The sequence below is a fragment of the Mytilus trossulus genome, chromosome 9, assembly GCF_036588685.1.
Source record: "Mytilus trossulus isolate FHL-02 chromosome 9, PNRI_Mtr1.1.1.hap1, whole genome shotgun sequence".
Taxonomy (NCBI): Eukaryota; Metazoa; Mollusca; class Bivalvia; order Mytilida; family Mytilidae; genus Mytilus; species Mytilus trossulus.
In genome coordinates this window covers 12014299-12040690 of record NC_086381.1, presented here as the reverse complement: position 1 = coordinate 12040690, position 26392 = coordinate 12014299, and the positions used below count along the sequence as shown (strand labels likewise).

Here is a 26392-nt window from a genome sequence, read left to right as displayed (position 1 = left end):
TCCCTACTTCTGACATTTTCCTGTTATGTATATTTGTTTTATTAACATATTGCTGTGAATATATACTATCATGGAATTTTATGCGACATTGTCATACAATTAAGAGGTTTGGCTAGCAATAAAACAAGGTTTAATCCACTATGCATATACCAAATCAGTAATACTGAAGAATGTTGTTTTCAATTCGTTTGATGTGTTTGAGCTTTCGATATTGCCATATTTCCGATTTGAATTTTTTTTGGAGTTCGTTTTTTTTATTCCCCCCCCCCCCCCCCCCCCCCGAAAATACAAAATAAGCTGAGAACAATTTCAATCATAACTGTTCATTCTTAGCGTCGGTAGTTACATTACCTTTATTTTTGTAAACTGTCATTTTGAACATACCATAGCATTGTGCTTAATCTAATTCATGCTTATTGATGGTCTCCGTGACACGGGTGTTTATATCACGTGATTATGGTCACATAAATACTGATACAGAAGCTTAATTCGATATATCTATGTAATAACATATACACAACAGAGAGTGAATTAATCATGGAGGTAAAAGAAAAACATGATTTTGACCTGGAGGATGAGGACAAAGTTAATATAGAAACGGATTCGATATCAGAAGAAAGTTCAGAAGAAGATCGTGAACAATGGGACAAAAAAATCGAATTTATTTTATCCATGCTTGGTTACATTGTTGGATTAGGAAACTTTTGGAGATTTCCTTACCTATGTATGAGAAACGGTGGCGGTGAGTGATTTACCCGAAATTTATCATATATTGACATCAACATTAAGATATAACATTTAAACATACAACGTGATTTGAAAATACAATCATTTTTCGTCGCGGTAAACAATGGTAAAGCCTTTTGCGCTGATGCGGCGTGAAACAGATATCAATCAATCAATCAATCGAAAATTATTATCAACTATGAATCATTTATAATGGTGCTTTGACTATTTGAAAAATATTTTGGGGCGGCCTGGATCTGCAGGGTTATTATCTCATTTCTATGTGTTTGTGCCCCGCCTCCGATGATTTCCTTTTATATCGAATCAAACGGAAGGGTTTTTTTTTACGGCCAGTACATTTTTATCACAGTACGATGATCTCCATTCATGCAAGATTTAATATGGTTCATTTGCCATATCCTTAGTCCTCATTCTTTTGAAAGATTGGACATTTAGACTTTATAAGTTTTTTAAAGGTCATCATATGTTCTAATATGTTTGTTATATATAAAACTTAGGGCTCTTTCTTGTTTTTTATCCCTATTTTATTTGTGTTGGCTTCGCTGCAAAAATGCCATGCGAGAGGACATAAGTCAGAATTTATAATATGAATTTAATTAGTTTTCTTGTTTGAATTGTCTTACATTTTGTCATAGCTTGTTTGTAAATGAGTATACACTATGTAAATTTAGTATCGAGATGCTAGTTCCAAGACTCATTTTTCGTAAATTAAATATGGTATTAGAGAACGCATTTATACTTGCAAGTAAAAAATGCAGAGCGTCACTGCTTTTATACCGATAGCTATAATACAGAGTTACCACTTTCTCGTACATTCGTTCATTTCAATATATGAATATAAATATGAAGATGTGGTATGACTGCCAATTAGACAATTTTCCCATGGATAAAGAGTAAACAGTTATAGGTCAACGTACGGCCTTCGATACTATGTATCAGCTAAGTCGCTCTGACATATATATTGTTTGGAGTAGGATAAATGAAGATGTAACATATGCGAATAAACAAATACTAGTTCTTTCTAGATTTGAGACAGTTCATCAAAGGTCTTCATCCAATTAACCGTTTTCTGCAGTTGTATGTGTCTATACTGATTCTCATGAAGGACGATGGTCATCTTATCTATTCATCTCTTTTGCAAATTACAACTAAGCTTTTTCTTTTGATATTTACTGTTTTATTTTCCATCTATTGAGTAACAGAACCATTTAACGATTGAAAACATTACGAACCGTCGATTTGATATAAATTTCTTTGTTTCCCTCGAAAAGTTTTTTAATGACTGAATGATTTTTACTGTATTTAATGGCATCATGCAATACAACTGTATTCCCCAAAACAGCAGTATTTTCAAAACACGTTGTTCATTTTAAATCTACAAATGAAGATAAAAAAGTGAGATTTTTTTAAGTATCTGGAGCTGGCATGTCAGTTAACCGCTAGTAATCTGTTGTTATTTGTGTATTATTTGTCATTTTATTTCTTTTCTTTTGTTACATCTTCTGAAATCGGACTCTGACTTCTCTTGAACTGAATTTAATGTGCATATTGTTATGCGTTTACTTTTCTACATTGGCTAGAGGTATAGGGGGAGGGTTGAGATCTCATTAACATGTTTACCCCCGACGCAATTTTGCGCCTGTCCTATGTCAGGAGCCTCTGGCCTTTGTTTGTATTGTATGATTTTTCATTTTAGTTTCTTGTGTATAATTCGGAGTTTAGTATGACGTCCATGATCACTGTACTAGTAATCATATTTTTTAGGGGCCAGATGAAGGACGCCTCTGGATGCGGGAGTTTTTCGCTACATTGAAGACCCATTGGTGGTCTTCGGCTGTTGACTATGGCACGCCGTTTTTATATTTATTCAAATTTGAAGATATCTTATTTATTTAACAAGATATCTTATTAAGTATTAAGATATCTTTAATTTTTATAAGATATCTTATTTAATTTGAAAGTAAATAAGATATCTCTATTAGTTTATAAGATATCTCTATTAGTTTATAAGATATCTCTATTAGTTTATAAGATATCTCTATAAGTTAATAAGATATCTCTATAAGTTAATAAAATATCTCTATAAGTTAATAAGATATCTCTAAAAGTTTATAAGATATCTCTATTAGTTTATAAGATATCTCTATAAGTTAATAAGATATCTCTATTAATTAATAAGATATCTCTATAAGTTAATAAGATATCTCTATTAATTAATAAGATATCTTATAAAGTATATAAGATATCTTACTTCTTTATAAAGATATCTTTTAAATACATACTTTATAAGATATCTTATTAATTAATAGAGATATCTTATAAACTAATAGAGATATCTTATTAATTAATAGAGATATCTTATAAACTAATAAAGATATCTTATTAACTTATGAAGATATCTTATTAAGTAAATAAGATATCTCTATTATCTATATAAAAGATATCTTATATAGTTAATAAGATATCTTATAAATTAAAAGAGATATCTTATATTTTAAATAAGATATCTTATATATTTAATAAGATATCTTTATAAACATTTTAATAAGATATCTTATTTAATATATAAGATATCCGGCTTATTTAATAAATCAGATATCTCAATTAATATATAAGATATCTCATTTTGTTATTAAGATATCTCAATTAGTTTATAAGATATCTTATTTAACTAAATAAGATATCTCGAAATTGAATAAATATAATAACGGCGTGCCATAGTTGACTTCTCTATGGTCGGGTTGTTGTCGCTTTGACACATTCCCAATTTCCTTTCTCAATTTTATACACCCTTACAGCAAACAGTGATTCAGCAAAATTACGTTTTAACACATATCATAGAAATTATTGGAATTAGAGTTGATAGACTATTTAGAAAATTAAGACAATGAACCATCTAAACAACTAATATTGTTGAACATATTTTTGACTGAATTGACCATCAAGCGAATGTTACTGGAGCCTATCGTTCTAGGTAATTTTACTAACGATAACGTTTTAATATTAGTCCTTCAGGGATCTCAAGGTAAAAGAGAACCTTAATGGTTAAAGTGTTGTTTTTTTATATTACACTTTTGCAAACTACTAAGCTGTTCCAAAGTTAAACTAAAGTGGAAGGCTGTTATCTGGAAGGAAAATAAAAACGAAATCAAAATAACAACCAAGTCCCTGAAACGCTAAAACTAAAAACATGTAACTTAAATCAGGCCGGTAGTTTTCTCGTTTGAATTGTTTTACATTTTTATAGCTGACTATGCGGTATGGTCTTTGCTCCTTGTTGAAGGCCGTACGGTGACCTATGAGTTCTGTGTCACTTTGGTCTCTTGTGGAAAGTTGTCTCAATGGCAATCATACCCCATCTCCTATTTTTATATTTCAGAAGAAAACCCCAAATCATAAATATATTTTTTTTCTTCAAAAATGATTGATTAATCGCCCAGGAAACAGTGCTCTCGACATTCGATGTTTCTTAGTGTTGTGTTCAATTTAGGAGAACAATGTGAATTATGCAGTTCTATTTTTTTGTTCTAGTTAAGAGATGTTCTATAATTATCTAGCCGGTACGGGTTATTATAAATATCTCAGTTGCCTTGGGTTATATATATAATGGACGACTTATCGACATAGAGAACGTAACTAAAACTGGAGTAGGTGAAAGCTTGTTTTTAGCTTACACTCAATTACAATGAAGCAATAACACGGCATCGTGTTCACTACCGAGCTGTTGAGATTTTTATCATATAGATATAGGAAGATGTGGTATGAGAGCCAATGAGACAACTCTCCATCCAATTTAGAATTTGTAAAAGTAAACCATTAAAGGTCAAAGTACGGTCTTCAGCACGGAGCCTTGGCTCACACTGAACATTTAGCTATACAAGGCTTTTTATCAGTTTATATATTTTAATATTTAACTACCCCCTCCCCCAGACTGTTATAATATAGTTCAAGGTTATAAATTTTGAGCTATAAAATCCCTCCAAAGCAACAACAATAAACAAAACCCTGGAAGACATTGGAACATAATTATGTTCCGTAGTTAAAACTTTACATTTAAACTTACAGTAATGCTGATCAATTATGGTTTTAAAGGCATATTATAATTATTTTGGAAATTTATTGTTTCAGGTGCCTTTCTATTCCCGTTCATTATCTGCTGCATTTTCATAGCATTTCCGTTGTTTTTCCTGGAAGTGTCACTTGGACAGTTCACAGCACGGAGCACAGTCCAATGTTGGGAGGTGTGTCCTTTATTCAGAGGTAAGTATAAACAAGTGTAGGATAGCTTTTTGTTATTGTTTAGTTAGACTATAAATATAAGAAGATGTGGTTTGATTGCCAGTGAGACAACTCTCCTATCCAAGTCACAATTTGTAATAGAAAACCACTGTAAGGTAAAATACGGTCTTCAACACGGAGCCTTGGTTCACATTGAACAGCAAGCTATAAAGGGTCCCAAAAACGACAAGGGTAAAACCATTCAAACGGAAAAACTAACGGTCTAAACTTAATTAAAAAACGAGAAACACTTATGAACCACACCAACAAACGACTGAACATCAGGTTCTGATTTGCTTTTTCCTGCTAGATAACCAAGCAACAACATTCAGCATTAACACTGAAAAATCTACATGGTTGAAAAAAGCCCTTGAAAAAATGTTTGTTTTCGTTATATAGAAAATGAGCATTTTCAATATCGAATCCATTGCATATTTGTATGTCAAATCAGATTTATAAGCAACGAAATGAAATAACGAACCATTCATTTGTTTTCCTGTTTTACAGTCTTGACCACAAAAAATGCAGTCAAATCGTTTGTCTGTGTGCTTTAAGGGTAAAGAAAAGTCGTGATTTATCGAATGATTCAAATCAGATTAAAATTATTTATGAATAATGGGCATTGAATACAAACTCCAATGGAATCAAACATTTATAATTGCAGTTTAATATTAATTTTCAGAATTACATGAACAATAACAATAGTATTACTAAACAAATTAATAAACACAATTTACATAGTAAGTTCATATATATTACTAATTGTGTCTTGTTCAGCTATCTTATTTATTAGTTTATTTGCAGGCGTCGGAATGGGCATGGTGATCCTAAACGTTGTATGTGCTTTATATTACGTCATGGTGGTCACGTGGACATTATACTATCTTTATAACTCTTTTATATCACCACTGCCATGGACAACATGTGGAAATCTTTGGAATACAGAACAATGTTACAATGGACCAATTACATCTTTAAGCAATAATTATTCTCGTGCAGTGGGATATATAAATAGTACAGAAGTACATTCCAATCTTTTGATTGCGAAAAACGTCAGTGATGTTAATAGTACAATATCTAATTCGTCATCTTACGGAAATTTTTCCATTGACCGAATATCAAGTCAAGAAGAATTTTGGCAGTAAGTGAGAATAATAATTAAGAAAAACACAGAGCATTGAGCTAATTTATAACGACACTTATTTCTTATCAAACATGACGGACATTTCTTTTAGTTGAAATCAGTGTCTACACCCGTATATCATTAATATATAAAATGTGTTAGTAAGCTGAGCTATTATGCGAAGGCCGTTATTTGATATGAACGTCACTGAAGAGTCTTATGTAACGGAAACTCGCGTCTAACGTACTAAATTATAATCCTGGTTCCTTTGATAACTGTTTACACTACTGGTTGATGCCACTGATGATGGACGTTTTGTCCACGAGGGTATCACCAGCCCAAAGTGTTGACATGAATAAATATCAATTACGTGGTCATTTCATAAATTTCCTGTCTACCAAACTTTGAATTTTTCGAAAAAAAAAATAAGCATTTTTAGCTCACCTGGCCCGAAGGGCCAAGTGAGCTTTTCTAACCACATGGCGTCCGGCGTCGACCGTCGTCGTCCTGCGTTAACTTTTACAAAAATCTTCTCCTCTGCAACTACCGGGCCAAATTAAACCAAACTTGGCCACAATCATTATTGGGGTATCAAGTTTAAAAACTGTGTCCGGTGAACCGGCCAACCAACCAAGATGGCCGCCATGGCTAAAAATAGAACATAGGGGTAAAATGCAGTTTTTGGCTTATTACTCAAAAACCAAAGCATTTAGAGCAAATCTGATACGGGGGTAAAATTGTTTATCAGGTCAAGATCTATCCGCCCTGAAATTTTCAGATGATTCGGACATTCTGTTGTTAGGTTGCTGCCCCTGAATAGGTAATTTTAAGGAAATTTTGCTGTTTTTTGTTATTATCTCGAATATTATTATAGATAGAGATGAACTGTTAACAGCATTAATGTACAGAAAAGTAAGACCTAAAAATAAGTCAACATGACCAAAATGGTCAATTGACCCCCTAAGGAGTTATTGCCCTTCATAGTCAATTTTTAACAATTTTCATAAAATTTGTAGATTTTCACTAACATTTTCCACAGAAACTACTGTTATAGATAGAGATAATTGTTAGCAGCTAGAATAAAGTAAAATCTACAAACACATCACCATCACCAAAACACGATTTTGTCATGAATCCATCTGTGTCCTTCGTTTAATATTCACATAGACCAAGGTGAGCGACACCGGCTCTTTAGAGCCTCTAGTTAAAATTCCAAGCACAGATTACCTTAGCCGTATTAGGCACAACTTTTTGAAATTTAATATCATCAATGCTCTTCAATTTTGTTCTTGTCTGGCTTGATAACTATTTTGATATGAGCGTCACAAATGAGTCTGATGTAAACGAAACGCGCGTCTGGCGTACTAATTATAATCCTGGTACTTTTCACCTTTAATTCTTAATTTTTTAATACATTGTGACTTGGATGGAGAGTTGTCTCATTTGCACTCATACCTCATCTTCTTGTGTATAAGAATGTGTGTCAAAACGTGACAACGCATTTGCTTTTCGCATATAACAAATGTACGCCTTTTTTTTTAGAACTCTCTTAAAAGTAGTCTTTTAAGCGTAAAAATCGCCATACTACGCAAATGGTTTTGATTGGATTTTTGCAAGAGAGACTATCGGACGTTTTTTTTTATTAATCACGGTGAAATCTGTGGGTTAATCTGTCCATGGAAGTAATATTGAATATAACTTCCATGATCTGTCTCAATCGTTAGTCATTGCACCCTTTGGTTTGTACTACTAATAGATAAACCAGTTGACATTGGAGAAAAATCAAGATTATGTTGTGTACTGTTCTCTGTGTTTCGATTGCGGTTTTTATTTTTGCTTCATATTTCAGATATAAAGTTTTAGACATGTCGAAAGGAATAGAAGAGATGGGAAGTTTAAATCTAAACATACTTATTTGTTTGTTCGTATCCTGGGTAGTTCTCTTCCTATGTCTTATGAAAGGGATAAAATCCGTTGGGAAAGTAAGTATTCTACTTTTGTTTATTTATCAATGATACTGGTATCGTTATTGTCAAAGAGGGACGAAAAGAAACCAGAGGGACAGTCAAACTCATAAATCGAAAATAAACTGACAACGCCATGGCTAAAAATGAAAAAAGATAAACAGACAAACAAAAGTACACCTGAAACAACATAGATAACTAAAGAATAAGCAACACGAACCCCACAAAAACTAGGGGTGATCTCAGGTGCTCCGGAAGAGTGAGCAGATCCTGCTCCTCATGTGGCACCCGTTGTGTTGCTTATGTGATATCAAATCTGATAAAAAGTCTAATTCGGTAGGTCACATTCATGAAAGGGAAGGGGATTGTAGTTATGACGTAAGGAAAATATCCGATATCATTTGTGAAACGCTTATTCCATAACGGTCAACCAACTCGTGATGGCGTCCGTAAAATTTACGAAGGGATGATTTCAATTCACCATTTGGAACTCTTGGTTTATAGCTTTCTTGTCAAATGAACATACGTAGTTTGTAAAATGAAATACCAAAAATTGAAACAATCATAATATAGAAAATAAAGACAACAGTTGTATACCGTTGTTCAAAAGTAATAAACCGATTGGGAAGAAAAAATCGGGTTACAAACTGAAACCGAAGGAAACCTATCATATATAAGAAGAAGAAAAAATAATAACACACACACTGTAGTGCGTTATTCAGTGTGCACAACATTTTGAATGTTATTTCTTCATAGACAGAATTAAATATTATAGTCATTCCTTAAATGTTACACAATAACAATAACAATATTATAAGGAATTAACACATGGAAAAAATGTACTAGTTTAAGACTTCTGCTCTCAATTTTGAAGACTGTTTTATCAAGGAGTCTATATTTTCAACATGTCCCTTAATCGAGAGGTCTAGCATTATTTTTACTTTTTTTCTTGGGTAAGAGAAATAAACTTTGAGAAGGTAAATAATTTTCGAATAGATTACCCCTTAGTTCTTTTGTTAATTTAACATAGATAATAACTGACAATGTTGCATTTCTTGATTGATAAGGTGCGTAACGGATGTTTTTTTAACCATGGCGTTTTCAGTTTATTTTCAATGTATGAGTTAGAATGGCGACACTCTTAAGCATTCATTATAGCTTACTGACATCATATTTATAGAATACATACTACAAAAAGTGAAATAACAAAAATAACGAACTCCGAGAAAGTTCAAATGGGAAAGTCCCTTGTTAAATTGCAAGATCAAAAGCTCAAACACATCAAACGAATGGAAATCAATTTTCATATTCCTGATTTGGGTATTGATAACCGCAGAACATTCCATTTTATTTACAACAATGTGTGACAATAACAATCAGACATAATAAGTTATGATGTCAAAATGAGGACACAGCAGTCAACACCCACTCCAACGATGACCGTAAAAGCATCGAAATCCGATATCGGGTCTTCATTTCAATATACACGGACATTAAAATATCAACAACGGATGCGTCGCACAATCTTTACATATTAAAAATAAAGGCCTTTCGAATTCGTTGTTTGAATAAACTTCTAGGTTCTTTGTACTTCTAATCGAGATTTCTCCCCTGATCTGAAAAATAACCCATTCTTCGAATCATGTGCCACAATATACTTAATAGTCTTGAATTAAACAGACAATTTACGATTTAAAAGTTCCGATGTTTTATACCGGTTTCAAAGAGTTCATGTTCTTTCAAGATTCCGCTTTACTGTACATGTTAATTAGTTCCTAATCTCAATGTTGAAGTTATGTTCGTCCTTTTGTTAGTTAACTTTAGTATGTCTAGTATTTGTCCAAGGCGAGGCCCTCTGCTTTTCTTCATTTATTTTCACATACGTTTTATATATTTTCTCTCCGGAGTTTATTGTACCCGGTGAAATTTTTATTCAGAAACACGTCTTGTATACAATGAATTCGATTTCCTGCGCTTAATAACAAAATTTAGTGTAGACATCAGTCTTGTGATTACTCTGACGCTTGGCGTTATCACAAGGACTAACTGGGATCATTAATCTCGGGCTAGAGGGTACATTTTAGAACGAATGCTAAGTGAATACCTTATGTTCTTTCTTCTTCAGGTAGTCTATGTGACAGCTACATTACCATATATTTTAATGATTATTTTGTTAGTCAGAGGTTTAACATTACCAGGAGCGATGAATGGAATACGATATTACATATATCCTAATTTTACTAGAATAGGTGATCCAAAGGTAATGCATTAAAACGAACATAGATATTGCCTTTCCATAAAAGAAAAGTAGCAAAAATATCGAACTCCGTGGAAAATTCTGAACGGAAAGTCCCTAAGCAAATGGCAAAATCAAAAGCTTAAACACACCAAACGAGAACGGATAACAAATGTTAAATATTCCGTACTTAAACGAATGGATAACAACTGTTATATATTCCTTACTTAAACGAATGGATAACAACTGTCATATTCATGACTTGGCACAGACATTTTTTACGTAGAAAATGGTGAATTGAACCTGATTTTATAGGTAGCTGAACCCCTCACTTGTATGACAGTTGCATAAAACAAAACCTTTATATATGTCGATGTATTTTCCCCATGAAAGCAAAAGGTTCTATTTTATCCAGAAGAATCTTCGTCTTAATATAAAAAAGAAGATGTGGTATGATTGCCAATGAGGCAGTTGTCTACAAAAGACCAAAATGACACATAAATTAACAACTATAGATCACTGTAAAGCCTTCAACAATGAGCAAAGCCCATACCGCATAGTCATATATAAAGGGCCCCGATAAGACAATGTAAAACAATTCAAACGAGAAAACTAACGGCCTTATTTGTATAAAAAAAACATGAACAAAAAACAAATATGTAACACATAAACAAACGACAACCACGGAATAACAGGCTCCTGACTTGGGACAGGCAAATCCATAAATAATGTGGCGGGGTCCCGACCCTCCCCTAACCTGGTACAGTGATAAAGTATAGATAACACATAGCAGATACATAGATATAGGAAGATGTGGTGTGAGTGCCAATGAGACAACTCTCCATCCAAATAACAATTTAAAAATTAAACCATTATAGGTTAAAGTACGGCCTTCAACACGGAGCCTTGGCTCACACCGAACAACAAGCTAACCAAGGCTCCGTGTTGAAGGCCGTACTTTAACCTATAATGGTTTAATTTTTAAATTGTTATTTGGATGGAGAGTTGTCTCATTGGCACTCACACCACATCTTCCTATATCTATATAAAGGGCCCCAAAATTACTAGTGTAAAACCATTCAAACGGGAAAACCAACGGTCTAATCTATATAAACAAAACGAGAAACGAGAAACACGTATATATTACATAAACAAACGACAACTACTGTACATCAGATTCCTGACTTAGGACAGGTGCAAACATTTGCAGCGGGATTAAACGTTTTAATGGGCCCAAACCTTCTCCCTTTTTCTAAAACAATAGCATAACATCACAACATATAAAAACATACGATAAAATATCAATTAGCAGACTTAACTCAATCAAAAAACGTATGATTACAGATTCAGATTCAGATTCAATATTTTATTATAGTCTCACCACATACAAACATAAAATGAGATTCACATACATAGATTTAAAACATTAAAACATTTGCATTGCATGTACCAATCTAAAAAAGATTTATGAGAGACTTTTAAGATATACTATATACATATAAACATATTTTTACACATTTAGAATTAAAAATTCTGACACAATATACATTTTTACTAAATGATATTAAAACATTTGTTTCTTTAAAAACTAGTGAAATAGAATACTATTTCTTCTTAATAAAATGCTGTTGCAGGTTTTGGCAACTATAGCAGCAACATAGTCATTACTAAATAAAAATATAAATTTTTCATTATCTGATAAAAGGTTAAAATGTTCATTAAAATGTAAAGCTTCATGTATCATGATTTGTCTTAGATCCACATATAATGGGCATTTTAAAATGACATGCATTTCATCTTCAACAATAGAGCTACAGTTAAAACATGTCCTCTCGTGGACTTCTTTCTTTTCATATCTTCCAGTTTCTAGTTTTAGTGGAGCTACCCCACATCTAAATTTAGCAAATGAACTTCTGTTCCTTAAAGATATAATATTTTGCAAATAATTTTCAGTACAATAGTTATTTTTAAACAATTTGTAAGTTCTTAATTTACTTCCCTCTGCATATGCAGCAACTCTTGTACACCAGTTTGATTTAAACTTATCAAATACATCCTCCTCAATTTGTTTAATACAATTTTTGTTTAATACATTTGATTCAAAATTACAATATTGCTCATAATTATACAATTTTAACATTTCTATAACTCTAAAACTCCAGTTTTTAATTCTGGTATTACACTTTCGTATAGACCACTTAAAAATTTTAAAATTTATCCTGTGTGGGTCCATTATGGAACACCTAGCCCAATGTCTCAAGACACTTGACCATTGTTTAACGCATGGAGGTTTCCAGCCCATATCACCAGCTATGGCATCATTTGGTGTGTATTTGCCAACACCCATGAAAAATCTCATGGCCCTTTTTTGGACTGCATTTATGCAGGAAAAGTCTCTTGTTCCCCAAATACCTGCGCCATAACTAATAACTGACCATACCATTGTATCATACAGTTTAGAAAAAATTTTGTGCTGGAAACCACCATGCATTTTACTTTTTACAATTAATAATCCTAATGCTCTACTGGCTGACTTCGCTACTGCCTTAGCCATTAACTGATAATCTAAATATTCAGTAAGTAATAAGCCTAAATATTGATAACATTTTACACATTCTATACTATTACCACCAATAGAAAAAATACATTTAGTTTGTAGAACAGCTGGATTTCTAAAATGCATGATCTTAGATTTATTTATATTAACTGACAGCTCATTATTGAGACACCATGTTTTAAGCACATTCAACATTTTTTGTAAATCTTCTTCATTCTCTGCCATTAAAATAACATCATCAGCATATAACAATATAGCTAATTTTTCATCATCTATGTTAATACCAATATTCAAAGCATTAATGTCATCAACCAAATTATTTATATATATATTAAACATTATAGATGATAAAACACAACCTTGTTTCAATCCAGAATCAACATTAAACCAGTCAGTCATATTACCATTAATACGTACACTACATTCTACATTAGAGTATAAAGCTTTTAAAGAATACATAAACTTTGAACTTATACCTAGATTTTCTAGTTTGTTGAACAAAAAAAACGTTTTGCTCGTCGTTAATTATCTCCCTTTCATCTAGCCATTACACAAAGAACGAATAAATTTGATCTGCGATATCTGAATACAAATGCACAGTTAATTAAATATTAGAGACAAACAGTCATGACCAAAAGGCTATCAAACAAATTCAAACACACTGAGAAATATTTAACCAATCAATGTTCACTTTAGAAAAAAACCGGTTTTTTATAATCTTGAAGTTTATACAAATGTTGTAAGAATAAGTGAAAATTTGAAGATATTACAAATAATCAAAGCTGGTATACAGCCAAGATCCATATAAATAAAAAATGACAAAAAAGCATTATAAACAGTATCAACAGGTCGAATTAACAAGAAAATACGATTTGAGAGTACTCGCAGTTACTGACAGCTAGTTAAAAGCCAAAACCAATTAATAGTAAAAAATCATGCATCAGAGACTAAAATCGACTAAAACACATCACAGGGATTTAGTATTTTAACGTCATTAATAGTCAAAGAAGACATGACTTGTGCAATGCCAAAAATAAATGTATCGACAGGTAGTAGTATAGTGAAGAGCGACTTCTATAGAAATAAAAGTTAACGTGGCTGTGTCCCCTATACATCTCGCCTCAAAAGATAACGAAATTTAGTTATGTTTTAATTTGCTAATGACAAAATCAATATTAGTGCCAATGTGAACTATATTCAGAGATCTAATTACAATATTGGTACGATAACCCTTACTTATAAGTTTGTTTAAAGGTTCGATGAGTTTACAAGGATCACATAGTGATTTCCTCGCTTTAAGTACAATATTACCATAAAATTTAGGATGAGAAATACCATTTTTAATAAGCTTTCTACAGGTATAGCCAAATTTACTAATCAAATCTTTGTATCTATGAAAGAATTTAGTAAAAGTTTTAAGTAATTTATGGTATCGAAATCCTTGACACAACAATTTACCAGTGATGCATTGATTACGTTCGTTAAAATCTATGACATCAGAACACACACGGGCAAACCGAACGAGTTGCGATATATAAACACCGTATGATGGAGCCAAAGGCACATCGCCGTCTAAAAAAGGAAAATTAACAATAGGAAATGAAAAATCGTCTCTTTTGTCGTAAATTTTAGTGTGAAGTTTCCCGTTTGAAATTGAAATGTCTAAATCTAGAAAAGGACAACTGCTGCTGTTTATGTTAGATTTAGTTAAAGTAAGTTCGTTTGGGTAAATTTCTGAAGTATATTTAAAGAACTCTGGATTATTCAACGAAAAAATATCATCGAGATAACGGTAGGTATTTTTGAATGTATCAACCAAATGTAACAATGATGGGTCTTTACTGAGTTTGGTCATAAACTGAGATTCATAGCAATATAGAAATAAATCTGCTATTAAAGGGGCACAGTTGGTGCCCATAGGAATACCTACTACCTGACGATACACTTTATCGCCGAAACGTACATAAATGTTATCAAGCAGAAAGTTTAAAGCTTCAATCATATCCTAACATTTCCAGTAAGTGTATCTAGCATACTTTCCTTTTTTGTTGCAGAAAAAGGCCTTAAACGAGTTACAGCAAATAAAATTACAATGAGATTTTTCGAAAGACCATTTTATCAAATACAAAAACTTTTTCTTTATAAGATTGTGTGGAAGTGTAGTGTACAGAGTAGAAAAATCATAACTGTCAACAGAATTGTAAGGACCATTGAAAGCATGTATTTGATCTAAAACCTCTAAAGAGTTTTTAACACTCCAAAAATAATTAATACCATTATTTTCATAAGCTTTATTACAAAAGTTAATAACCAGTTCTTTGATAGTAGTTAGGGAGGTGGTTAGAAGCACTGATAGATTAGTAGTAGAACACTTACTCGAAGCGGAGATAAAACGGAATTTAAATGGTTTTTTGTGTAATTTCGGTAACCAGTACATGGTAGGGACTTTCAAATGTTCGGAAGATGCTTTAAGCTGGGCAGTGGCAGTGGTATGCTTGTTAACGATTTGACTCTCTGTGGTGCGCACTGACCTGAATGTAGAGGAATTTATTATTTCGTTTTGAAGAACTTTCGTGTAGTATATGCGTCACACCACCACTACATTATTTGCTGCCTTGTCTGCCGGTACGAACACAAACCGCTCTGCGAGTACCTTGAGTTTGTTTTTTATTCTAGAAATGGGTATATCATGGTTCCTATTATTAATTTCAGAATTGTTTTCTAAATGAGATATTCGAATATCAACAGTATTCATAATTTTATTCAAATAACTGTCTAAAGATTTTTTATCGGATTTTTCACGTTTGCACCAATTTTTACAATAGGCAGACAGAGCGTCTTTAATGACCTGACGACACTGTTTCCAATCTATTGTAGATGGAGGACGGTATTTCGGTCCTTTCTTTAGAAAAGTTATGACTTCACGGTCATCGACTATGTTGAGGTCTCCTGTGATAACATGACCATAGGGAACATATTTAAAACTAGATGTTTCGCAATCTCAAGTGGAAGGAACATTATTTTCTATATTGACGTCTGTTGTAATTGACGTATAATTGAAAATCAAATTTCTGCTCGGTTTTTTATAAGAATACGAAATAATGGGTTGTTCTATATTATCAAAATATGGAGGTATTAAGCTATAGACAGAAGAGTCATTGAATATGCTAGACAAATTAATAAAATCAATACCTCTATTTATATATTTTAATTTGAGAAAATGTCGTTTACGATTTTCAGGTTTATCAATAATAGGAAAAAGCCTGTGATGACAAAAGGCTGTAATAATACGGGTGTATTCATAAAATGGGCTAAAAAAAGAAATTTTATCACACTCAAGAAAAATAGCATATAATTTACTTATAGGTATCTGACCCAGTTTGCATAATACTTGATGTCTGCCATTATTCTTTATTATAGATAACAGATCAGCAAGTGTATAATTTATACGATGTTTAATACGTTGATTGCGGTTCTTGCGTTTACCATGAGACCTATTATTTCTAAGTCGTTTATCAACAATATTAATGACATCGATATGAGTTTTAGATATGTTCCCCTGCCCTAATATTTTTATCATTTAGACCGAGAGGATAAGCTGTTTGAAGTCTTTTTATCCAAAACAATTCGCGAACTTCGCGTGAACATTTTCAAGTATATTTAAAGGGAGGTCAAAACACAAGTACAACGGTAACACACAAACAAACAAAAATCAATTGCAAGGAGACAAGTCAATTAAACAATAAAACTAATTTATGGGTAAAGCGAGCACAAAAAAGATTCGGCCAAGTTTTGACAATAAGATATATGACCAAAACAAAGCATTGTTTCAGGTGCTCTTGAAGTGTAAGGGTAATATTCTTCATGCATGTGGCAAATGTTTAATTGAAATTATTACATATTATGAAGATTTCAAGATCAACATATTTGATTAAAAAAAGTCGTATACTTTTCAACATTGTATTACTGTTTCACACTTTCAAACTAGGTCGTTATGTTAATAGTACTTTAATGAATCAAGAGTAATGATTTTAATCAACATTTATGAAAATACAATTGCGTTCAATGATGCCCACTGAAATAAAACCTTATTAGACACAAATATAGAATTCTCACAAACAAGGATTATTTACATAACAATCTTTTTAATCATTTTATTTCATATGTGAGTAAGGTATGGATTGAGGCAGCAATTCAAGTATTTTATTCAACATGTGTTTGTTGGGGACCTCTTATCACTATGGCGAGCTATAATAAATTCAACAATAATTGTTTGAGGTAACTATTTACAATAACAATTGATTGTTTTTTTCAGCTTCAAAATATTGGATAAATAAAAAAGAAATCAAATCAAATCAAAGAAATGGATAAAGGATAATGTGTTTTCTTTGAATTATGAGAACATAGTAGCTATTTCCGCTTTAAAAGTCAAATAAGGTAGTTCCAAAAGATAGCAAAATCACATTGAAACAGGACCTGTTTAACTTGAACAACATACCTTTAACCTGTTATATAATGTTTACGTTTCGCGTCTGTCAGGCAAACCAAACGATGTATTTCGGGATTTGCTATTGACAGGGCCATAGTCGCATCCGAACTTCTTCACGCATACTCTTATATTAATACAATTTTTTTGTTGTGAAAGAAAATCACAAAAATACCGAACGCCAAGGAAAATTCAACACGGAAAGTCCCTATTCAAATAGCACAAATAAACGCTCAAACAATAAAACAAATGGATAACAACTGTCAAATTCCTGATTTGGTACAGCATTTGTGTAGCCCATATTGTTTTCAAAATCGTTTAATATTAATAATTTTCTTTATTTGTATGTGAACAGAGATTCTGTAATGCTGATTACTATGGGAGAAGGTTTTAGTGTTTTTGGTGGGTTTGTTGTTTTTTCTGTTCTTGGATTTATGGCACATTCAAACGGTGTTGAGATAGAAGATGTCGTTAAATCAGGTAAATCAAAATTCCAATGAAGAGTTACATGTTAGGTAACAACCACAGTATTAGGCAACAACCACAGTATTAGGCAACAACCATTTGATTTTCGGGGGGGGGGGGGGGGGGGGGGGTTCTAGACTTGCCGTGAAAAAAATAGATCGAAAAGTTCGTCCGAAAAAAAAATCCATAGTCCCGCCAGAAAATCAAATGGTTGCTGCCTTAGGTATTTTAGGAATTAATTGATTGTTCATTTGCAAATACAACATATACTGTTGTTTATACACGCACATGAAAGAATATAAGATATCAATGCTTACACAAGTTAACATGTTTCTTAGTTCCTATGCATTTTATTATGAAGTTACAGGCCTATGTGATATACCAGCAATTAAAAAGAAATATCCACAGTTGTAATAGATTGATGTTACATGTTTTATAATTGATAGTTTAATTCATTATATGATAGCCTTTCTATGTTGTGATGTTATGCTATTGTTTCAGAAAAAGGGGGAAGGTTTGGATCCATTAAAACGTTTAATCCCGCTGCAAATGTTTGCACCTGTCCTAAGTTAGGAATATGATGTACAGTAGTTGTCGTTTGTTTATGTAATATATACGTGTTTCTCGTTTCTCGTGTTTTTTTTATATATATAGATTAGGCCGTTGGTTTTCCCGTTTGAATGGTTTTACACTAGTAATTTTGGGGCCCTTTATAGCTTGTTGTTCGGTGTGAGCCAAGTCTCCGTGTTGAAGGCCGTACATTGACCTATAATGGTTTACTTTTTTTTAAATGGTTATTTGGATGGACAGTTACCGTATCTCACTGGCACTCACATCACATCTTCCTTTATCTAATTAAGATTTCATATTTAATCTGCGTCACATAAACCGTATTGAACATGTAAATGATGCTAAAACGTAACATGAAGTTGGGTGTACATACCGAAAAAATAACTCATCTAAGTTTGACATACAATACCTTATATATCTTAGAAGTAGATTTTTTTCTGTAAAACTACAACCAAGAATTTGATGCAACATAAAACATTACTTTTTTTTATTTTACATGTATTACTTGTTCATTTTTTTATGGTAACACTTTTCTGTTAAGAATAACAATAAAATATATGCAACTACACAAAACAAATTTGAATTATTTCCTTAACCTAGGAAATCTATTAACTACGCTAGAACTCTTAACCTGCTTCAAATACCAACGCTAGTAATTTATTTCGAAGCAATGATGTGATGTAAGAAGACCAATCTATTTGATTTTAATATATTATGTTTTTTTCCAGGGCCTGGTTTGATTTATATAGCATACCCAGAAGTCGTAGCCAAACTGCCACTACCCAATCTTTGGGCTGTTATTTTCTTTATCATGATATTAACCATTGGGTTAGATTCACAAGTAAGTACTTTCCAGATCTGTTATGTTGCACGTAGAGTACATTTCGAAGTCTTATAGTATACAAATTACCAAGACAAATACTTAATGCCGAACTGAAAAACATAACATACTTTATTAACTTTGATTGACACCAACAGTATATCAAGAGAGGTCTATAACATGTAGACATCTCTTTTTAAAAATAGCAATTTTCTCTATTTGTGTAAACTTTCCATTACAAAATTTGAACATCGAAGTAAAAGTCCTTGAACTGAACTAGTACAAACACTCCTGTCGAATTATCAAGAAAATAAAGAAAAAGTTAAAATATGATTATAAAAAAGATAAAGAATGTCAACTTTTTTATACCGAAGTGGTTGATAGTTACAATAAGATTGAGAAAGGAAATGGGGAATATGTCTTAGCGACAACAACCCGACCATAGAGCAGACAACAGCCGAAGGCCACAGACAATGTCTGAACTTCCCAACTTACTGTAGACGTGTTTACACTATCATAGATTCGATCATTTCACAAACATTCTTACAACTAATATAACGTACCTGGCAATTGATGATAGAGTCGACTATGGTACAACAATATGAGATATTCTCTTATAGCTGAAGATAATTGCTCCAGCGGCTCATTAGTTATGACTTTATTTAATCCTTCATTTGCATGTTTATATCTTGACTAGAATACGGCATCAAAATGCAACCCAAATATTTTGCAATTGAAACTGTTGAACACTTATTTTAACAAATGTTATTTAGTTTGCAGGTATTGAGCCTATAATTGCCGTTTTCTGTGACAGTTTCCGGTATATAAGGAAAAGAAGAATGATGTTTACTGCCGTTTTGATGGCAGCTTTCTTTTTGTTGGGACTTCCCTTTTGCTTTCAGGTAATATGATTGTGGTAAAAACCGGAACCTTTAGTCCATTCTCCTTGTACGGTTTGATAATCACCTGATATTTATTTTTACGTTGTGCAAATAATTACACATGCTATAAATATTGTCTAAATCATTTTGATTTTGAATATGAGGTTAGGTAAACAGTTTTGAAATAGTGCACTTAAAATAATGCATAAGTAGATGAAATACATTTATGGTTCATACCTTTCGGTTTAGTTCAAGGCTTTATATTCAAACATTGCAATCTGTTAGTTAGGAAAATAAAAGTTTGATAATAACTGGCTTGTTACTAGAAAATCGCTTAAGTATTAAAAAGTTTGAATATGTCACCAACGAAGAAACAACGACCTTTGACACCAGAAGTTAGTAAAATCTACTAAATCAATTTAAATGGTGACTTACTTTACCATCATATGTACAACTTTGCTGCTGTCCGCTAGATCCAAATTATATTCACATTAATCTATTATGTCTGTCATCGCATTTTTTTCAATATGACAGAACTAATTACATATGTTATACAAGTGGGGGTTTTGCTAACAATAAAACAGTTTCAATTGAGTATTTATTCAGAAAATGTCAATACCAATTTACTTGTTCTGTTGATTGTCGATTTCGTTTGATTTTGTCAATTTTTATGGACTCCCTATTTTGAAAGTTTTGTATTTTTGTTATACTTTTACACTTGATAGTATTGTTTAATTTCTTTTTTTCTATGTAGGGTGGAATATTTGTATTTCAACTAATGGACTGGTATATAGCTGCATTTTGTATTCCAATTTTTGGAATAATTGAATGTTTGGTGTTTGGTTGGATATATGGTAAGCATATGAGTTCAAACAGCGGTATACCACTGTTACCTTTATATATTATCAGTGACACAAACGAAAGTAAAAAATAACTGTAAAAAAGTGTACATTTTCAAAAATGATGAGGAATAGTAGGGAATTTTCTTGACGCCAAAAAAAAAATCAAAAAAATCATAGGACGGTGGTATTACATGTCTTCTAAATAGAGTTCTGACTTTATACCCTCTTTTATAAATTTACTTTTACTCCGTTATTCAGCACTTCGGGGTTGACGTGAATATCAATAATGTGGTCATTTTTATAAATTTCCTGTTTACAAAACTTTGATTTTTTCGAAAAACTAAGGATTTTCTTATCCCAGGCATATATCACCTTAGCCGTATTTGGCACAACTTTTTGGAATTTTGGATCCTCAATGCTCTTCAACTTTGTACTAGTTTGGCTTTATAAATAGTTTGATATGAGCGTCACTGATGAGTCGTATGAAGACGAAACACGCGTCTGGCGTACTAAATTATAATCCTGGTACCTTTGATATCTATTTACACCACTGAGTCGATGCCACTGCTGGTGGACGTTTCGTCCCCGATGGTATCACCAGCCCAGTAGTAAACACTTCGGGGTTGATATGAATATCAATAATGTGGTCATTTTTATAAATTTCCTGTTTACAAAACTTTGAATTTTTCGAAAAACTAAGGATTTTCTTATCCCAGGCATAGATTAACTTAGCCGTATTTGCCTTTTGGGAATTTTCGATCCTCAATGCTCTTTAACTTTGTACTAGTTTGGCTTTATAAATAGTTTGATATGAGCGTCACTGATGAGGGTAATGAAAACGAAACGCGCGTCTGGTGTACTAAATTATAATCCTTGTACCTTTGATAACTATTCATATTCTTTATTCAAAATATGCGTTAACTTTTTCTACTTATGTGTTAAAATTGTGATTATTATATTGGATAATGCAGTGACAAATGTACTTTCAGGAGCCGACAATTTTTCTAGAGATATAGAACTGATGATTGGTCGGCCTATCCCAATTGTAATAAGGATATTATGGTGCTTCGTCACGCCAGTATTACTTTTTGTAAGTTTTCTTTGAAGCCATTCACATACTGATATAAAGGATATACAGAAATACGTCAATCAAACTTTCGAAACAAGAAGTTATACAGGAACCTAGTGGAACAAGTGGACTTTATTCACATTTAAATTTATCAGCAAACTTTTTTCTGTTTTGCAACGATTATTTTGACTTTTGTGTTAGAACATGGAGCTAAAGAATGTAAAAGAAAAGCGAAATAAACAAAAGCTCACCAGTTAAAGACAAACAGACTATGCTATGCAAAAAACCTAACAGAAAATAGAAATTTCATTTTAAATAACATATACAACTAAAGACTGTAAAAAAACGAACCCGACCAAAACACGGGATAATCTCAGGTGCTACTGAAGTTTTAGAAGATCTTGATCCATATGCGACAACCGTCGTGTTACTCCACTACAAATCTCAGCAGATTGGTAATGACTTCTTATCCTAAGATAACGGCAAATTCATAAACCACCGGTCAAGTACATTTTCTTATCCCGAAACTTTACCGAGTGTGAAATTTTCAAATTGAGTTTTTCATGACAAATGATGGACATGACTGGCACCAGTATAAATAAAACAAAAATTGAAAAGCACAAAAAATCCATAAAATTACAACAATTGCAACCCTTTTAACAAGACCAAGGTTGATCTTAGACGCTTTTGAAGGGTAAGCAGATCCTTTATCACATGTGGCACCCGTCGTATTGATCATGTAAGTCTGAAACTGGTATAAGGTGTTACTCGCTAGGCACAACTTTTTGGAATTTTGAATCCTCAATGCTCTTTAACTTTGTACTTGTTTGGCTTTATAAACGTTTTGATATGAGCGTCATTGGTGAGTCTTATGTAGACGAAACACGCGTCTGACGTACTAAATTATAATCCTGGTACCTTAGATAACTATCGTTAGGTCCGATTCGAAAATTCGAAGATTACAACAATTGAAACATATCCGTCGTCACTAATGAACAGGTATTTCATTATTGTCAACCAGCCCATGATGGATGTAAAATTTTCGAAAAGATTATTTTAACTTCCCAAGTTGAAACTTTATACGAAATAATGGGGAACTTTGAAATTTATATTAATGATTGTAAGAGCATTGACAGTACCAAATTTAAAAAAATGATGTAACAAAGACGATTTTAATGCTCTATTTTCAGATCTTACTTATTATGATTGTGGTTCGATATGAATCACCAACATATGGAGAGTACAGTTACCCACTGTTAGCTAATGTATTTGGGTTTACCTACGCCTTAGTCCCACTACTTCCTGTGATTATATGTGCCGTTATAACTGTTTTACAGTCAGACGGAAATTCTGTATTAGAGGTTTGTTTACTTATTGATATCATGTAGTTATCTTTTGAACATTCACTTGTTTTACTGTAACTACTGTAACATAATGGTTTTCTCTCATAACAATCAATCATGAAACAAATCTCAGTTCTCAAATTCTGCCTAGTAAATGAATGGAAAGTATTAATGTTTAAACTTCTAGACAAATTAGGCTTATATTTTTAATCCGCCAGACGCGTTTTTCGACAACTTAATACTCACCATTGTCACTAGAATCAAATAAGAAATTGAAAAACATTGAAAAACAATATTGTTCTGGTGATAGAAAAACATTAATTTTACGATAAGTTCTACATTTTATAAACAGTAAATTTACATGAATGATAATCAAGTATATTCTATATCAAAACAAGAGGAATGAAATATACCAGAGGACAGTCAAACTCATAAATCGAAAACAAACTGACAACACCACGGCTAAACATGAATAAGACAAACAGACAAACAATAGAACATATCACACAACATAGATAACTAAAGAATAAGCAACACGAACCCAACCAAAAACCAGGAATGATCTCATGTGCTCCGGAAGGGTAAGCAGATCCTGCTCCACATGTGGCACCCGTCGTTTTGCTCATGTTATAAGAAATCTTGTAAATAGTCTTATTCGGTAGGTCACATTCATTAAAGGGAAGGGGATTGTAGTTACGACGTAAGGAACATATCCGATATCATTTGTGAAACGGTTATTCCATAACGGCCCATCAACTCGTGATTGGCGTCCGTAAAATTTACGATGCGATGATTTTAACTTCACCTATTAGAACTCTTGGTGTAATAGCTTCCTTGTGAGCAGCAACTCTCTATCAAGAAAATCATTATGAAAAATGCAAGCACGGGAATATCTTATCAGTTGGGAGATGTATGCCATTTGCAAAATTTGCCTACTTAAAAAAGAAGTGTCCCAATCATCGAATGTTTTGCATTATTTTAATTCTTTTAAAAATTTTACGTGTAAATACAAATTCTATTTCAGAAATTAAGAAACTCTTTACGACCAACTATGTTATGGCAACCAGGAGATAAAAATGAAAGAAAAAGATATATGGAAATGGATGTTACAGATACACAGACATTCTCAGAAAGAATTAGTTTGACACTTTTGGGTCGATGATGTCATATAAATATCAAGCATGTGCAAAACAATAGACCACTTTCGAGTTCATCCGTCACCGGAAACAACTCGTCAATTATACGCGCCTTTATCATCGTCATTTGTGCGTTTAGGGGCGTCGTCACTTCCTTCCAATGTTGAGCGAGTGGTTGGAAAACTATAATTCTATATTGTACGAATTATTCGGCAAATTGAATTCTCAAAATTGACAATCAACACTGCTGTCATTAGGGAAATGTCAGTAAGTACCTACAGAGCAACCATTATTTCTAGTTTATCCTGCACAAAGACGATCACTAAGACGCTTGATGAACGTAAATAGTGCAGGGATACAGGCGAGCCCTTCTATCTGGTAAATGACGTCATAAAGGCGTGTATAATTGACGAGTTTTTGCCGGTGACGGATGATCTCGAAAGTGGTCTATTGATAAACTTTATCTACCAATGAGTAAGATTGAAGTGATTGATGAACAAATAACAATAATTGTCTCTGCAATGGATATAATATTGTTGGTGTCGATCATTCAAAGTATTGCTTCTTAGAAGGTACACAAATGGCAAATAAGTGTTTTGTTCTTTTGAATTACAACACCAATGTAAGCAATATTGTAGAAGTTGTTTGACAAGAATAAAAAAGATATATAATATGCTTGCTATTTCAGTGATTTCTGGTTTTTTTTTCTATAAAATGTTTATTTTATTACAATTTCAATATAACAACATTCACAGATACAATAATATAAAATATTGTGATTTTAAGTCATTTAAAAGAGAGAAGAAAGACACCAGAGGGACAGTCAAACTCATAAATCCAAAATAAACTGACAACGCCATGGTTAAAAATGAAAAGACAAACAGACGAACAATAGTACACATGACACAACATAGAAAACTAAAGAATGAATAACACGAACCCCACAAAAACTAAGGGTATCTCAGGTTATCCGGAAGGGTAAGCAGAAACTGCTCCACATGTGGCACCCGTTGTGTTGCTTAAGTGATAATGTTCCGGACCATATGAGTATTTGGACCATACGCGTATGGTCATGACCATATGCGTATACTCATATGGTCCGCCCATACGCGTATGGTCGGACCATATGAGTATTATACTCATTTGGTTATTAACGGGCCGGACCATATGAGTATTTTGACCATATAGGTATTTTTTCAAATATAAAATAGAAATAATACAATAAACTTTATCTTAAAAACAAATGTGTTTAGAAAAAAATGAATTAATTTTTACATTTTAAAAGCTACATAAACATTAAATATTGATGCCACAGTCAGTTGATCTTAGTTTTCATCGCTAATTGTATTCGTGTATGCTTTTGTATACGTAGAATGACATTCACACGGTACCATACATGAAGCTTTTCTGCGATTGCTTGTTTTGGCTGCGTGCAGTGATATCGACTCGGAGAATTCCGATGTGTCTACGGTGTTTTCGAGAAACAATAGATCTCTAATATCGTAAAATGAATGCATGAATGTCAGAGATCATATTAAATAAAGGCAGTAACTATTTCATGGCTCTTAAATGCTATTTTACCGGTCTTATAATTAAGATTAAAATAGAAGTATAGAAATAAAGAATAGAAGAAAATAAAGAAACATACACTTTAATATTTTACTTAATAAAAATGTCTTTAAAAATATCATGGTCTTTTAAAAAATATCATGATCCTTGCCGGTGATGTCACCTACTTTACACAATAAAATTCCTTTTACAATATGTTCATTTAATTTTGACATCTCCTTATAATTGCACTTACAAATAGTAAGTAATATTAACTGTGTGAAACTGGTTTTTTTTTATTATTTTTTTAATAATATAATAAAATGA

General features: G+C 32.4%; 1 protein-coding gene across 1 annotated transcript; it reads left to right on the top strand.

Moving 5' to 3' along the window:
• Nucleotides 1–479: 479 nt before the first annotated feature.
• Nucleotides 480–25199, top strand: LOC134685120 (sodium- and chloride-dependent glycine transporter 1-like). The gene is made up of 13 exons (XM_063544577.1): nt 480–742; nt 4876–5007; nt 5830–6166; nt 7998–8130; nt 10238–10372; nt 17080–17183; nt 17747–17871; nt 19155–19267; nt 20020–20148; nt 20882–20981; nt 21959–22059; nt 23229–23399; nt 24406–25199. Exons 1-13 carry the CDS (start codon nt 538–540, stop codon nt 24541–24543), a joined length of 1923 nt encoding a protein of 640 aa, XP_063400647.1. The 5' UTR covers nt 480–537; the 3' UTR covers nt 24544–25199.
• The last annotated feature ends 1193 nt before the right edge of the window (nt 25200–26392 follow it).